General features: G+C 36.4%; 1 protein-coding gene across 1 annotated transcript; it reads right to left on the bottom strand.

Annotated features, from left to right (window-relative positions):
* Positions 1–5,981: 5,981 nt before the first annotated feature.
* LOC113199164 (olfactory receptor 11H12-like) lies at positions 5,982–6,965 on the bottom strand. The gene has a single exon (XM_026412042.2). The coding sequence runs from the start codon at positions 6,963–6,965 to the stop codon at positions 5,982–5,984; it is 984 nt and encodes a 327-aa protein (XP_026267827.2).
* Positions 6,966–14,458: the final 7,493 nt, after the last annotated feature.

Here is a 14,458-nt window from a genome sequence, read left to right as displayed (position 1 = left end):
AATGCATTTCATTTCATTGCACACAAATGGAGCACAAGTTTTCATTTCTCTGGTTGTACACAATGCAGAGTCACACTATTTGTGCAATCATACATATACCTAGGGTAATGATGTTGGTCTCGTTCCACCGTCTTAAATGATGTTGGTCTCATTCCATTGTCTTACCTACCACCATGTCCCTTTTTCCTCCCGCCCCTTTGCCTAATTAAAGTTCTTCCATTCTTCCCATGTTCCTTCCTGCATTATGCATTAGCATCCACTTATCAGAGAACATTTGGCCTTTGGTTTTTGGGATTGGCTTACTTCGCTTAGCATGATATTCTCCAACTCCATCCATTTACCTGCAGATGCCATAATTTTATTCTCTTTTAATGCTGAGTAATATTCCATTGTGTGTATAGACTACAGTTTTTTATCCATTCATCTATTGAAGGGCATCTAGGTTGGTTCCACAGCTTAGCTATTGTGAGTTGAGCTGCTATAAATATTGATGTGGCTGCATCACCATCGTATGCTGGTTTTAAGTCCTTTGGTTATAGACCAAAGAGTGAAATAGCTGGGTCAAATGGTGGTTCTATCCCAAGTGTTTTAAGGAATCTCCCTATTGCTGTTCAGAGTGGTTGTACCAATTTGCAGTTCGCCAGCAATGTACGAATGTAACTTTTTCCCTACTTCCTCGCCAACACTTATTGTTGCTTGTATTCTTGATAATTGCTGAGGCTTATTTTTAAAAGGACATGTTTTTTTTTTTTTTTTCTGTCTTCTCCCCTCTCCCCTCCTTAACAAGATTAGGGAGACAGTGTTATCTTTCCCCCTAGTTAATTGTCCTTGAACACACCACAGAAAGGAAATATCTGCCAGAGGATCTTGGAAGTGAATATCTCCCAAATGATCAAGTGAGTCCTAACATACCATCAAGGCACCCTAGGATCCCTACCAGAGCATACCTGGAATGCAATGTTTGAAGAGTTTCTTTAAATATCCCTGTTCCTCCTGATGGGCAGAATCATAACCTCTATGACTGGAGTCCCCTATATTTCTCCTTTGCTAACAAAGAAATAAAACTTTTTTCTTTTTTTCTTAAAACCATGTCTTGGGATTGGCTTACGTCAAAACAAAGGGCCAAATGTTTTCTCTGATAAGTAGATACTGATCCATATGGGAGTGGGGGGCATGGGAGGGATGGAAGAACTTTGAATGGGCAAAGGGGAGGGAGGTGAGTGTAGGGGGTTTGGAGATAGGAAAGATGGTGGAATGAGATGGGCATCATTACCCTAGGTACATGTATGATGACATGAATGGTGTGACTCTACTTTGTGTACAACCAGAAAATGAAAAAATGTGCTCCAATCTTGTTCGATGAATCAAAATACATTCTGCTATCATGTATAACATGTATGACAAATAAATAAAATAAATAAATAAAACATATTTATTATTAAATTGGCATGAATTGTCATCTGGGACCACGACTGAGCTTTTGGTAATAGTAGTTTAAAAATATTTTCTTTTTTTTTTTTTTGCAAAATTCTCACATGGTTAATGCATTATTCCCTTTAATTCAGAGATATTTATTTTGACAGTTATTTTGAATACTTACTGACAGTTATTTTGAATACTTTGTCAGGATAATTATTCAGCTCCATTTTATTAAAGTTGATTTATCTTGCCTATTTATTGGGCACATTTTTTGCTTGTTTCTTCATTTTCCTGGACTCTTTCTTGATGTCTGTGTTTTAGGTAAAGGGAGCATGTCTCCCAGGTTTACATACTGGTCTTTAATAAAAGAAGAATCCCATCAATCAACCTGGCCAGAGATTGATTATGTGGCCCTCTATCTTTCCCTTTCCAGGGAGAATGAGAAACTGCTTTTTCTCTGCTCACTCTGTACCAAGCCATGGACAGGAAGGATCTATGATGTCTACCAGTCAAATTGCCATTTCTCATTCTGTGAAGAATATCATTGGCTTTTTGATAGAAATCACACTAAATCTGCATAATGCTTTTAGTAATATGGATAGTTTGACAGAATTAATTCTTCCTATTCAAGTGTAACAGTGGTACACTTTTATCTTTTGAATATAGCCTTTGCAGCTTATTTTAAAAGGAATATATATATATATATATATATATATATATATATATATATATATTCTTTTACTCTTCTCCCTGTCCCCCTGACTAACCTGGGGGTAAGGAACAAGATTATCTTTGTTGTCAAAAGCTTGGTCCTTTTCCACAATGCCAATCCAGTAACAAGGACATGGTTTTTAGAAAAAAAGTAAAAGAAAGCTTATTGCTTTGCTAGCAAAGGAGAAACAAAGGGGACTCCTGTCCCGAAGGCTGTGATTCTGCCCATTGGCAGGAACACAGGGCTTTTAAAGAGACAATTCAAAGGCTACATTCCATTTCCATGCAATTTCCCTTCTCTCTCCCTTTCCCTCCCACCTCTTGTCCCTGTTTAATGTTAATCTTTTTCTCATGCTCTTCCTCCCTGCTCTGTTCTTAGTTGCTCTCCTTATATCGAAGAAGACATTTGGCATTTGTTTTTTAGGGATTGGCTAGCTTCACTTAGCATAATCTGCTCTAGTGCCATCCATTTCCCTGCAAATGCCATGATTTTGTCATTTTTTAGTGCTAAGTAATACTCCATTGTGTATAAATGCCACATTTTTTTTATCCATTCATCTATTGAAGGGCATCTAGGTTGGTTCCATAGTCTAATTACATATAAGAGGATGTGAGGGGAAAGGGGAAAAAATACAAGGGAGAGAAATGAATTACAGTAGATGGGGTAGAGAGAGAAGATGGGAAGGGAGGGGAGGGGGGATAGTAGAGGATAGGAAAGGTAGCAGAATATAACAGTCACTAGTATGTCAATATGTAAAAATGTGGAAGTGTAACCAATGTGCTTCTGCAATCAGTATACGGGGTAAAAACGGGAGTTCATAACCCACTTGAATCAAATGTATGAAATATGATATGTCAAGAGCTTTGTAATGTTTTGAACAACCAATAATAAAAAAAAAAGCAAACAACAACAACAACAACAACAAAGGCTACATTCCACATGTTCTTTGTTGGAGTTATAATTCACTTATTAATTTGGGAGATAGTTAATTCTGAGATATTCTGGTAGCATCCTGAAGTATGGATGACATTGTTTCCTCTGGTGGGTGTGTACTCAGGAACAGATAAATCTGCCCCAGATGGGGAAGAAAGGTAATCCTGTTTCCCCTGAGATTAGGGAGCAGGAGAGATCAGGGAGGAGCAGGGAGAAAGGAAGAGAAAGAAACATGCCCATTTGAAAAATAAGTTGCAGTGACAGCACAACAGGGATATATCCAAATCATAAAGTGGACCACTGTTACACCTTGAGTTATCTGTTCTCCACAGGAAGAAAATGCCACCAGAATAAGTAGAAAGTGACTAATCCCCAAATTAACAAGTGAATTTCAACACAGCCTCAGGGCACACCTGGGACCCCCTGCAGGGCACACCAGGCATCTAGCCTTTGAATACCTTCTTTAAAAACCCTCTGTTTTCCCTGATGGGCAGAATCTCAGCATCTGGGACAGGAGTCCTCTATGTTTCTCCTTTGCTAGCAAAGCAATAAAACTTCTTTTTCCCTTTTCTCAAAACCATGTCCTCGTTATTGGATTGGTATTGGGGACAAGGACAGAGCTTTCGGTAACACAAGGACATGGGTGGACTTTCTGTCTTCTAAGTTCTAAGTTTATTGTAGAGGCCTTTCACCTCTTAGATTTAATCCCAAGTATTTATTTTTTTTTGAGATTATTACGAAGGGGATAGTTTTCTGAATTTCTTTCCCAGCAGTTTCATTATTGGAGTAAAGTGTTTGATTAATTCATTTGGAAGCATAAAATTCCCAATAGTCAAAGCAATCCTGAGCAAGAATAGCAATCTCAATATATGATCAACTTATACTAAAGTGCTATAGTAACAAAAACAGCACAGTGTAAACATCAACACACACATGAAGATGAATGGAATAGAATAGAATACCCAGATGCAAATCCACATGAATATAGTCATCTGATACTTGACAAAGGTTCCAAAAACATATTGGGGAACAGATAACCTTTTTAACAAGTGTGGTGCAGAAGAATGAAACTAGATCCCTGTCTGTCATCCTGCACCAAAGTCAACCCGAAGTGGATCAAAGTTCTAGAAATTAGACCAGAAACACTGCAATTGCTAGAAGAAAACACAGGTTCAGCACTCCAACATACTGGTGCTTTGTAAGATGCCTAAAACTCAAGAAATAAAACCAAGAATCAGCAAATGGGATGGTATCAAATTTAAAAGTTTCTTCACAGCAAAGGAAACACGAGTCTGAAGGGAGACCCTACAGAATGGGAGAAAATCTTTACCAGCTGCTCCTAGGATACAGGATTAATATCCAGAGTATAGAACTAAAAAATGTAATACAAAAGAAACAAATAATACAATGAATAAATGGGCAGAAGAACTGAATAGATGCTTCTAAAAAGAAGAAATACAAATAACCATCAAATATGTGGAAAAATGTTCAATATTCCTAATGATCAGGGAAATGCAAATCAAAACTATAATGATATTTTATCTCACTCCAATTAGAATACAAATAATAATAAATGCTCCCAAGGATGTGGAGAAAAAGGAAAACTTATACATCGTTGGTGAGACTGCAAATTAGTTCAACCACTCCAAAAAGCAGTATGGAGATTCCTCAAAACTTAAGGAGTAGAACCACCATATGACCCAGTTATCCCACTCCTTGCTATTTATCCAAGAGAACTAAAATCAGCATACTATAGTGATATGGGAACATTAATGTTGATAGCAGTGCAGTTCACAATAGCCAAGTTATGGAATCGGCCAGGTGCCTGTCAACACCATGGACACACATTTGCACACACACAAAATCAAAACCCCAAACCAAACCAAACAGTATATTTTGGGCAAAAATGTAGGAATCATATTCTATGTTCCATGGAAGTTCACATGGAGGAGATTTGCCAAGAGAAATAGGACGTGACTTTCACAGAGCTGGTGGGTATGAGATTGCTTTTGATTCTGATAAAGAAGAAGAAAACACAAAATGAACCACAATTAATATTCTAATAACATTTATTGAGTGCTTTCTACATGTTAAAGATAGTATCGGAGAATTTAATAAACAATTTCTCATTAAAATCGGACACTAATTGTTCTGTGTTGAAGGAATTGCCATACTTATTTTATAGATTTAATTAGATAATGTCAAACTCAACAGTTGATTAAGGAAAGAATCAAGTTCCTATCAAGAACTTCACATATAAAATCTTCTATCCTTTCACAATAAGATTGAAAAAGAATTCAAACTAGAAGTTGAGTAGACATATAATGCTTTCTTCTCCCTTCACCATCAAAAAATACAGTCAAGCATTATGTTGACTGAAGTCCTCCCTAACAGTCATTCCTCACAGCCCATCCCAGGGAGAGTTAGGTGTTCCCTTTTTGTGTTCCTGTTACAACCTGTATATATAACAATTAGAGAACTTTAATTGCATTTTATCATTTTATGGTAATTAGTGACTTTTTTTTTTTTTGGACCAGGGATTGAACTCAGGGGCACTCTACCACTTGGCCATATCTCCAGCTCTATTTTGTATTTTTTTTTTTTTTTTTTTTAGAGACAGGGTCTCACTGAGTTGCCAAGCACCTCACCATTGCTAAGGCTGGCTTAGAACTGGCAATCCTCCTGCCTCAGCCTCCCTAACCACTGGGATGGTAATTAGTTTTTTGCTTGCCTGTCTCATCTCACAAGACTGTTATTTGAGGGAAGGGATTGTGTCTGAATTATTTAAATAATTATCTGCATAGCCCATGTTGAGTTCAGTGTCTAACACAGAGGAGGCAATCAGTGAATTTTTTTTTGACTGGATGATTCTAAATGTGAATATTTTGCCAGCTTACCCACATCACACTAAACTAGATTATTCCACACTTCTGGACCTGCTGCCAAAGATGTTTAAAGAAATTTTAAACTTTTCCAGAACTTTCCACAGAGCGCTTTTCATCTCCTTATTCCTGAGACTATAGATCAGGGGGTTAAAGAGTGGGGTTACCATTGCATAGAACAAGGTCATGATTTTGGGCATCAAGGTAGAGTGGCTAGACCCTGGGCTCACATGCATTACCATAATGGTACCATAGAATAGCAGCACCACAGCCAAGTGGGACCCACAGGTAGAAAATGCCTTCTGCCGACTGGATGCTGAGGGCAACTGAAGAACAGCTAGTAGAACCAGGGCATAGGAGATGAGGATAAAAAGAAAGCTAAGGAGGATGACCAGGGAACTTAGGGTATAGCTAGTGAGTTTGGACATAGGGGCAGGGGCACATGAAAGGGTCAGCAATGGGCCAGAGTCACAAACAAAGTGGTCAATGACATTAGGACCACAGAAAGGCAGTTGGGAGATAAGAATAACAGGTACCAGATACCAGAGGAAGCCACACACCCAGCAGGAAACCACGAGGTTGAAACAACGTTGTCCAGTCATAACTCTGGCATAATGGAGAGGATGACAGATGGCGAAGTATCTGTCGAAGGCCATTGCTGAGAGAAAGAAGCACTCAGTAGAACCCATGGAAAAGAAAAAATATAACTGTAGGAAGCAACCAGTGAAAGAGATGCTCTTGGTCTCTGAGAGGAAGTTGACCAGGGTGTTTGGGACAGTGGAGTTGACATACCAGATCTCGAGGAATGCAAAATTCCCCAGCAGGACATACATAGGGGTGTGGAGATGCTGGTCCCAACACACAGCACAGATGATGGCTCCATTTCCCATGAGAGTCAGGAGATAGACGATGAAGAAGACCATAAACAGCATAAGCTGAATCTTCCTGCTGCAAGGGAACCCCAGAAGGATGAATTCACTCACTGATCCAGAAGAGAATCCTGATCCAGAGACGTTCATTGAGTCTGTAAACTGTGCTGCAATGAGACATTGTGACCATGAGGCCAAATCCAAATGACCAAACACAACAAACAAAACCCTTTCTGATCTGATCTTTACTTCCCTAACCTCATCTCCTTCCCTCTGTCCCCTCAAATCATATGGCCCACTAAGGTGGTTTGTACTTCCACTAAATGACTTGCTGTTCTCTGTACTTAACATAGATGTTGCTTCTTTCTTCTTTCTCTCTGTTTGTTCATTCCTCCTATGCCCTTTCCTTTTTTTCCCTCCTTGTTTTGACTTTTAGTCTTTCTTTTTTGATTTGGACTACTGGTACTTTCAGTTTACATTGTTCATCAAATGACTCCTTCAGAAAATATTGCTGTACTTCACAATCATGTCCTAATTCTTTGTTCTGCCATAATAGCCGATGTCTCTGTGTAGAAATTATTATACTAATGGCCTGGCGTGGTGGAGCATGCCTGTAATCCCAGCGGCTCAGGAGGTGGAGGAAGGAGCATCGAGTGCAAAGGCAGCCTCAGCAATTTAGTGAGTCTCCAGGCAACTCAGTGAGATCCTGACTCTAATAAAAAATACAACATAGGGTGAGGGATGTGGCTCAGTGGTCGAGTGCCCTTGAGTTCAATTCCTGGCACCCCCAAACAAAAAAACAAAAACAAAACATTATTATACTAAGCCTTATGATAATTGATCACTTTCTTTCTTTACCACTGTGAGTTTCATGAAGGGAAAAGTCATATTTTTCATTTCTGTTATTGGTGCAGAGAGGACTGCTTGAGGTTTGGAGTGCCACACTTACTTGCCAACTGAGGCCACAGTTTGGATGCTGAGCTTTGTGGAAATACATGGCAAAGGTCCTAGGGTGGGTAGATGCCACTTAATGATTTTATTTTCCTTAAGACTGAGTTACCCCCTTGTTCCAGCACTTTTGGACCCAGAAATTTTCCTCTGGGTTTCTTTTCTTTGTTCTTTGCTCAGTTACCACTTAGTTCATTTTTTTCTAAAGCTATTTTTTTTTTTTTTTGAGTAAAGGACTCTATGAAGCCCTTGGAAAAGGGAAACTGTTACTGGAGGAATTAACCAATAAGACTGATGGACTTAGTATGTAAGAAGGATTTAGGAATTGGTATTCTGGTCTAGACTGAATTGATGATCTTACAAAATATTTAATGGTCTTGTCTTTGATGACCAATCTAATGAAAGAACGGTGTAACCATTTAGGAGAGAGAAAGCTCTAAAATAATTAATTTGGTTTCCTCACTTAAGAGAAGAAATACGTCTTTTTCCAAAGACTGTTCTGATATTGGTATTAAGTACATTTATCTATGACTGATCCTTCCTTCAGAAGAATTTTGAATTTCTCCCTGTTGGTCAATACTTTGGTTTGGCCAAGTTTTTTGACTGATGTGCTTCCTTTACTTGCTGTGATATCATTAAATCTATTTCTATCATATAAAACCATTAGTGTGATTTACCCAGCCATGCTATTCACTAGTTAGACTATTTTATATGCAATGTAAGTAAAAACAAAACACAAAGAGCTAATGCTCTTTAAAATGCATTTGTGGTACACTTTTTGATTAGTTTAAGTTTGATTTCCTTGTTTCATAACCCACCAGGATTTCTCAGTGTGTGGTAATCGTTTAATGAATCTTTTGTTTTAGTTTTGAGTCTATTTGGAACCCTGTAACTACATGTAGATATAACCTCTAAAACGTAACCAGGGGAACAACCTTTTAATCCTGTCTGAAATTATTTAGTGTGGATTATTGGTCATAACTGAACTCTTATCTCAAAAGATATCATACTGTAATATAGTTATAAAAATAGAAATTAACATTTTAGAAAATATATTCATCTCTTCTTACCTTGGATAATGACAAACACCAGTTTTTCCAAAAATTAAAGCTGTTTGGATATTGTCCTTCAGATCTTTCATTAAGAACACCACCAAAATAACCACCACCACAACAAATTAGGATTCTCTCTCTAGAAAAAAAGGGCAAGGTGATTTCTGCATATCTGGGAACCTTAGCTTGGGAGGAGCCACACACCAATGTCAAATGTGTCTTTTCTTCTCAGCCTCAGTCTCAAAAGTGTATTCCACAAATTTCACCAAAACCAAACCTCCTTTTGTACAATTAATTTTGCAAATAACTGCCAAGAGTCTCACCAAGGGAGATGTTGGGAAGATAATATAGATGAGACCTTGGGAGTAGTCTTCAATTTTTTATTTATAAGGAAGGATTCAAGTATTGCCTATATTAATAGTTCAAACAGACTGCAGAGGACTCTGTCCTTGACCAGTATTTCCAGGGATTTGATCCCTTGTGTTTAAAAAATGATTGCTTATCTCAGAAAGCCTAAGGGTAGGCCCATCTCTCAGTCCTGCATCTGCCTCTAACTTCTGTGATTAAATGCCTTAGGGAAAAGAACCATGGGAAAAAGGGAGGTATATGAAATAAATATATGGATATATCTTCTGAAACCAAAGCCAATTATGATTTGTCTTTTATTCTGTAAAACTAAGATTTCTCTAGGGAAAGGTGACAGCCATATAGACTGATGTAGAAATAAATCCCCAGAGATATGGAGAAGATAAAAAAAGAAATAATATATTTTCCTCTTGTGAGGAAGAAAATAGAGCTGACTTAAAGAATATTTTGTTTATAGTGCATAAGGGAAAACACCATTATGGTATATTTCTAGTTTTATTAGAGTCAATGGCCTAATCTTAATAGCTCGGCAGTCTCATAGCATAATAATATATATCATATTTTTTTTGTGTGTGGATGTGTGCATGTGTGTGTGTGAGTGTGCATGCACACACACATAGGTGCAAGAGATGTAATTTTTGATTGATAGAAAGGGCCCAAGTAACCCTATTCCAAAAATATTTTCTCTAACTTGTTTCTTACCTATTTGGTCAACACATGCAGCATGGGAATAGTACATTTTCTACTCAAAATTAGAACAATATCAGTCATTATTTAGCACAGAACCTGTCATGTATTTGTAGTTCAGTAAATATCTTTGAATAAAAAAATGCTCTTTTGAGCACTGTTTTCAGGAGATATTAATAGGCATTAACAAAAAAGTTTGGTGATAAATACTAGTTTGAATAAAGTTAAATAAGTTGATTTTTTTTAATAGAGTGGCTTAGAGCATTTCGATTGTCAGAATGTGGGTTTAACCCTCTAAATGAAATTGTACAGTGAAGTGATGACTAAACTTATGTGAAACCAGACACATTGGTTTATTTCCCAGAAAAAAAATCTTAGGACTGGTGTGGTATAAAATACTATTAGGGAAATACTATTGAATTCCTCTTTTCTTGGGGGGGGGCATGTTACAAAGTTGCTTTTTCTTTCTTTTTTTTTTTTTTTTTTTTGATGAGGGGGCGGTGGTTATCAGGGATTGAACTCAGTGGCACTCAACCACTGAGCCACATCCTCAGACCTATTTTGCATTTTATTTAGAGACAATGAGTTCTTAGTGCCTTGCTTTTGCTGAGGCTGGCTTTGGACTTGTGGTCTTCCTGCCTGAGTCTTTTGAGCTACCGCCGTCTTCTTTTTTTAAAATAGTATTTGGATTTGTATTTTGCCTTCTTAGTTTCAATAAGTAAATATGTTTCTTGAAGTTTTGCATTCCTCACATACCAGTGGCTTAATAAATATTTCCTGCTGATGACAATAAATTTACAAACATTAATATAACTAGACATTATAATACAAAGAAATATCATCAAAAATTTAGAAATAAGACCAAAAAATGAGAATGCCATGTCAAAGAACAATACAAGACCAACTAGTGAAACTGTCAGATCAGCTCACCTACAAAATACCCCTGGCTCTAACAGCAGCCCTTGACTGAAGAAACAAAACAAAATGTGTGCCTTGACCTGTCTGGTTGTAGAGGCTCTTTATTTTTTTAAATTTTTTTTATTTGTTCTTTTTAGTTAAACATGACAGTAGAATGTATTTTGACATATTATATATACATGGAGTATAGCTTCCCATTTTTGTGGTTATATATGATGTGAAGTTATACTGGTTGTGTATTCCTATATGAACATAGGAAAGCAATGTTCGATTCATTCTACTGTTTTCCCATTCCTATCCTCCTTTCTTTTCCCTCATTCCCCTCTCCAATCTGGTGAACCTCCATCCACCCCCCCCCCACTCCTGCTACTGTGAATCAGCATCTCACTGATTATAAAGGGAAAATATGCTGTTGTATGATTTTAAAATAAGAAAAATACACTGAATTTTTAATTATTTAAATGTGCTAGGCTATTAATAAAAACAAGAACATCAACCAAACTTCTTATAGAAACTTCTAAGAAGAATTTCTTTGTAAGAATTTGGAATAAATCTTTGGTCCAATCAAACTGGTTTGATCATTTTGGTTTAGAACCAACTATTATGTTTTCATCATTTTATAATATAACAGATACATTTTGTAATATAACAAATACATTTTATTATTTTTTGAGATACTTTTTTTCTTTCTTTTTTTATATATGACAGCAGAATGCATTACAATTCTTATTACACATATAGAGCACAATTTTTCATATCTCTGGTTGTATACACAGTATAGTCACACCAATTTGTGTCTTCATAACCGTAGTTTGGATAATAATGATCATCACATTTCACCATCATTAATAACCCCATGTCCCCTCCCTTCCCTTCCAACCCCTCTGCCCTATCTAGAGTTCTTCTATTACTCCCATGCTCCCGTTCCCTATCCCACTATGAATATCAAAGAAAACATTTGGCATTTGTTTTTTTGGGATTGGCTAACTTCACTTACCATTATCTTTTTAAACTCTATCCATTTACCTGCAAATGCCATGATTTTATTCTCTTTTATTGCTGAGTAATATTTCATTGCATATATATGCCACATTTTTTTATGTATTCATCTATTAAAGGGCATCTAGGCTGGTCCACAATTTAGATATTGTGAATTGGAGACACTTTGTTTTCTAATAGAAAAACAAGTTACTCAGAACTATATAATCTTCCTATACTGGTTTCACTGATCAGATAAACTAATGTTGTTTCTTCAGATCTAGTATTATTAAAAATGAAAAAGTTATGTGTTAAATTTAATATTTTGGTGAGTGATTCTTATAAATGATTGATATCAATAGTAATTTTGTTGCTCTATGATATACTCATCTAATACATTATTTCCAACATTTTTTGTTCACATTAAGACCTTGAACTAGTATTAAATTGAGTTAATCAATTTTTAAAAAAATGTGTGGATACTTTGATAATTATTACTAAGGGAAAATGCAGAAACATTAATAATCAGGCATGTTATTAATTTGCCTAATTTTGTACATCACAGAAGACTATCAGTTAACATTTTGATAGTATTTTTAGCTACTCATAGAACATGTTGGTACATGCTTATTTTTGCCTTTTATTAAGAAATGTGGGGAAAAAAGTGTGACCCTAGGTGTTCATAAAAATCTATGCTTATTATTACTCTGCTAAGATGCTTCTGTGTGACAGATAATTGTCAATCATTAACCTGTGGTTTTTCTATGTTCATGAGGAAACAGAACTTATTACTTTGTTTAAAAGTTTTAATTAATATGGACAGATGACACAATACTAAATGTATCATTGTAGGGAAATATAAATGTGCGTGCAAGATAATGGATGTTTTTATTTATTAAAATCTAAAATTTGTTTTAAATAATATTTGTATCAGACTATAAAAGAAAATTTAAAAAGACAAAATTTGAAATAATTCAGTGAGTTATAAAAGTTTGAAGAAAAAAAATTTCATTTGTCTTATTTTAAATTATCTACAAATAATATTTTCCAAGACTAAATTTGATCTCAGATTAATTCTCTGTTTTTTTTCATTGAAAATATGAGAAAGGTGAAAATGTCAATCAGGCTATTGGAAATATTGCTTATGATAGAAACAACTTGATTGGTAAATTTTTTATCTAGAGTTAGAAAACAGTAATCTATTAATACCTAATGAGACACTTAGATTTGAACCTTTCTGAAATCCACAATTCTAAGGGCCTTGGAAGCTACGCTGATGGAGTTGTTCCAGAAGATGGGACCTGACTTTTCTAAGTCATGGAGGATCCTGCACCCAGCTGTGTTCATCTCTTCTTTCTCCCATTGAGCTTTTACCTTTCTGGGAATGGGAAAGTTCTATCAACTAGACTGATGTGAGAACTCCTGCAGAAGAGAATTGTCTGATACTCTTTTGCTGGCATATTCTGCCTCCCATCCTTATCTTAGAATGAAATTCAAAGTATGGACTTCTTGGTTCTTATAACTACAAGTCCACTGTAGAAGAAAAGCAATGACATGGTATAAATCATACCACATTGATTCTGTATTAGTGAACTTCTTTTTTTCTTCCCAGTGCTAGGGATTGAATCCAGAATCTCACACATGCTTGGCAAGTGCTCTGCCACTGAGCTACATTATTAGCCCTAACTTATGTTTAAGATCAAATTTAAAAAATGTGAATTCTTTATTATCATGTCATATTATTGCAATGTTAAACTTCTCTTTACTTTCTTCAAATGATAATGACCAGCTCACCACTTCAAGACAATGATTATACTGCATATGTAGAAACAATGCCTTCAAAGCCTTCCCAAAAAACTGGTTTGGTACTATTTCATGGCCTATGGAGGGCCCCACTTTACATGTAATAAGGAAAGCTATTTCCTGGTAAGCCAAACACCTTAGAAAATAAAGAGATATGAAGAAAAAGGAAGTTTATTCACATTTGTGCCGGTAGATAAGCTGTAGAAAAATCTAATGTATATTTATTGATTTTATTTTTCTCTGAATTGATAAGTAATAAAATCAATAAAAATATTCTCTGGGATTATAAAGATATGAAAATGAAATGCTGGACTACTCATGTGATTTTCAGAAATTATTTCTTTGGCTGCTGCAGTCTGACTGGGCACAATTCAGGAGCCACTTGTCAAAAGAAACTTTTTAGAACTATACATGCCAAACAAAACAGCTCCTCAGGAAAAACCCTCAGAGCCCAACTGCCACCACCATCTTCCCACAAGCCTCTCACCAACCCAAGCCTCTCACCACCTCCCACAATCCTCCTGCTCTTGAGGCCGATTAGCTGAGTCATGTGGGAGGAGCCAAAAAAGTCCCCCAATGAGCAGCTCCGTGGTCTGGAAGGGCAGGGAAACAGCCCAATGAGCATCACCGTAGAGGAGCCAATCAGCTAGATGTTGCTGGGCCGCTGTGAGCCAATCATCAGCCGGCAGCTGGAAGTTTGCTGGGGCCCCTTTGCCTGTGGCTCTCAACATTTGGCATTAGTGGTTGAACATGTCTGTATAACAAAGAGATTTCCTTGTGTTAATGAAAAAAATATTGCTACATATATATAAACCAATTAAGATGAATAAAATTTAAATGCAATGAAGTAAAAAAATTGTCGTTTAGAATATTTTTGGAGGCTATGATAAT

The sequence above is a fragment of the Urocitellus parryii genome, chromosome 6 (genome assembly GCF_045843805.1).
Source record: "Urocitellus parryii isolate mUroPar1 chromosome 6, mUroPar1.hap1, whole genome shotgun sequence".
In the NCBI taxonomy this organism is placed as follows: Eukaryota; Metazoa; Chordata; class Mammalia; order Rodentia; family Sciuridae; genus Urocitellus; species Urocitellus parryii.
This window is presented reverse-complemented; position numbering and strand designations above follow the sequence as displayed.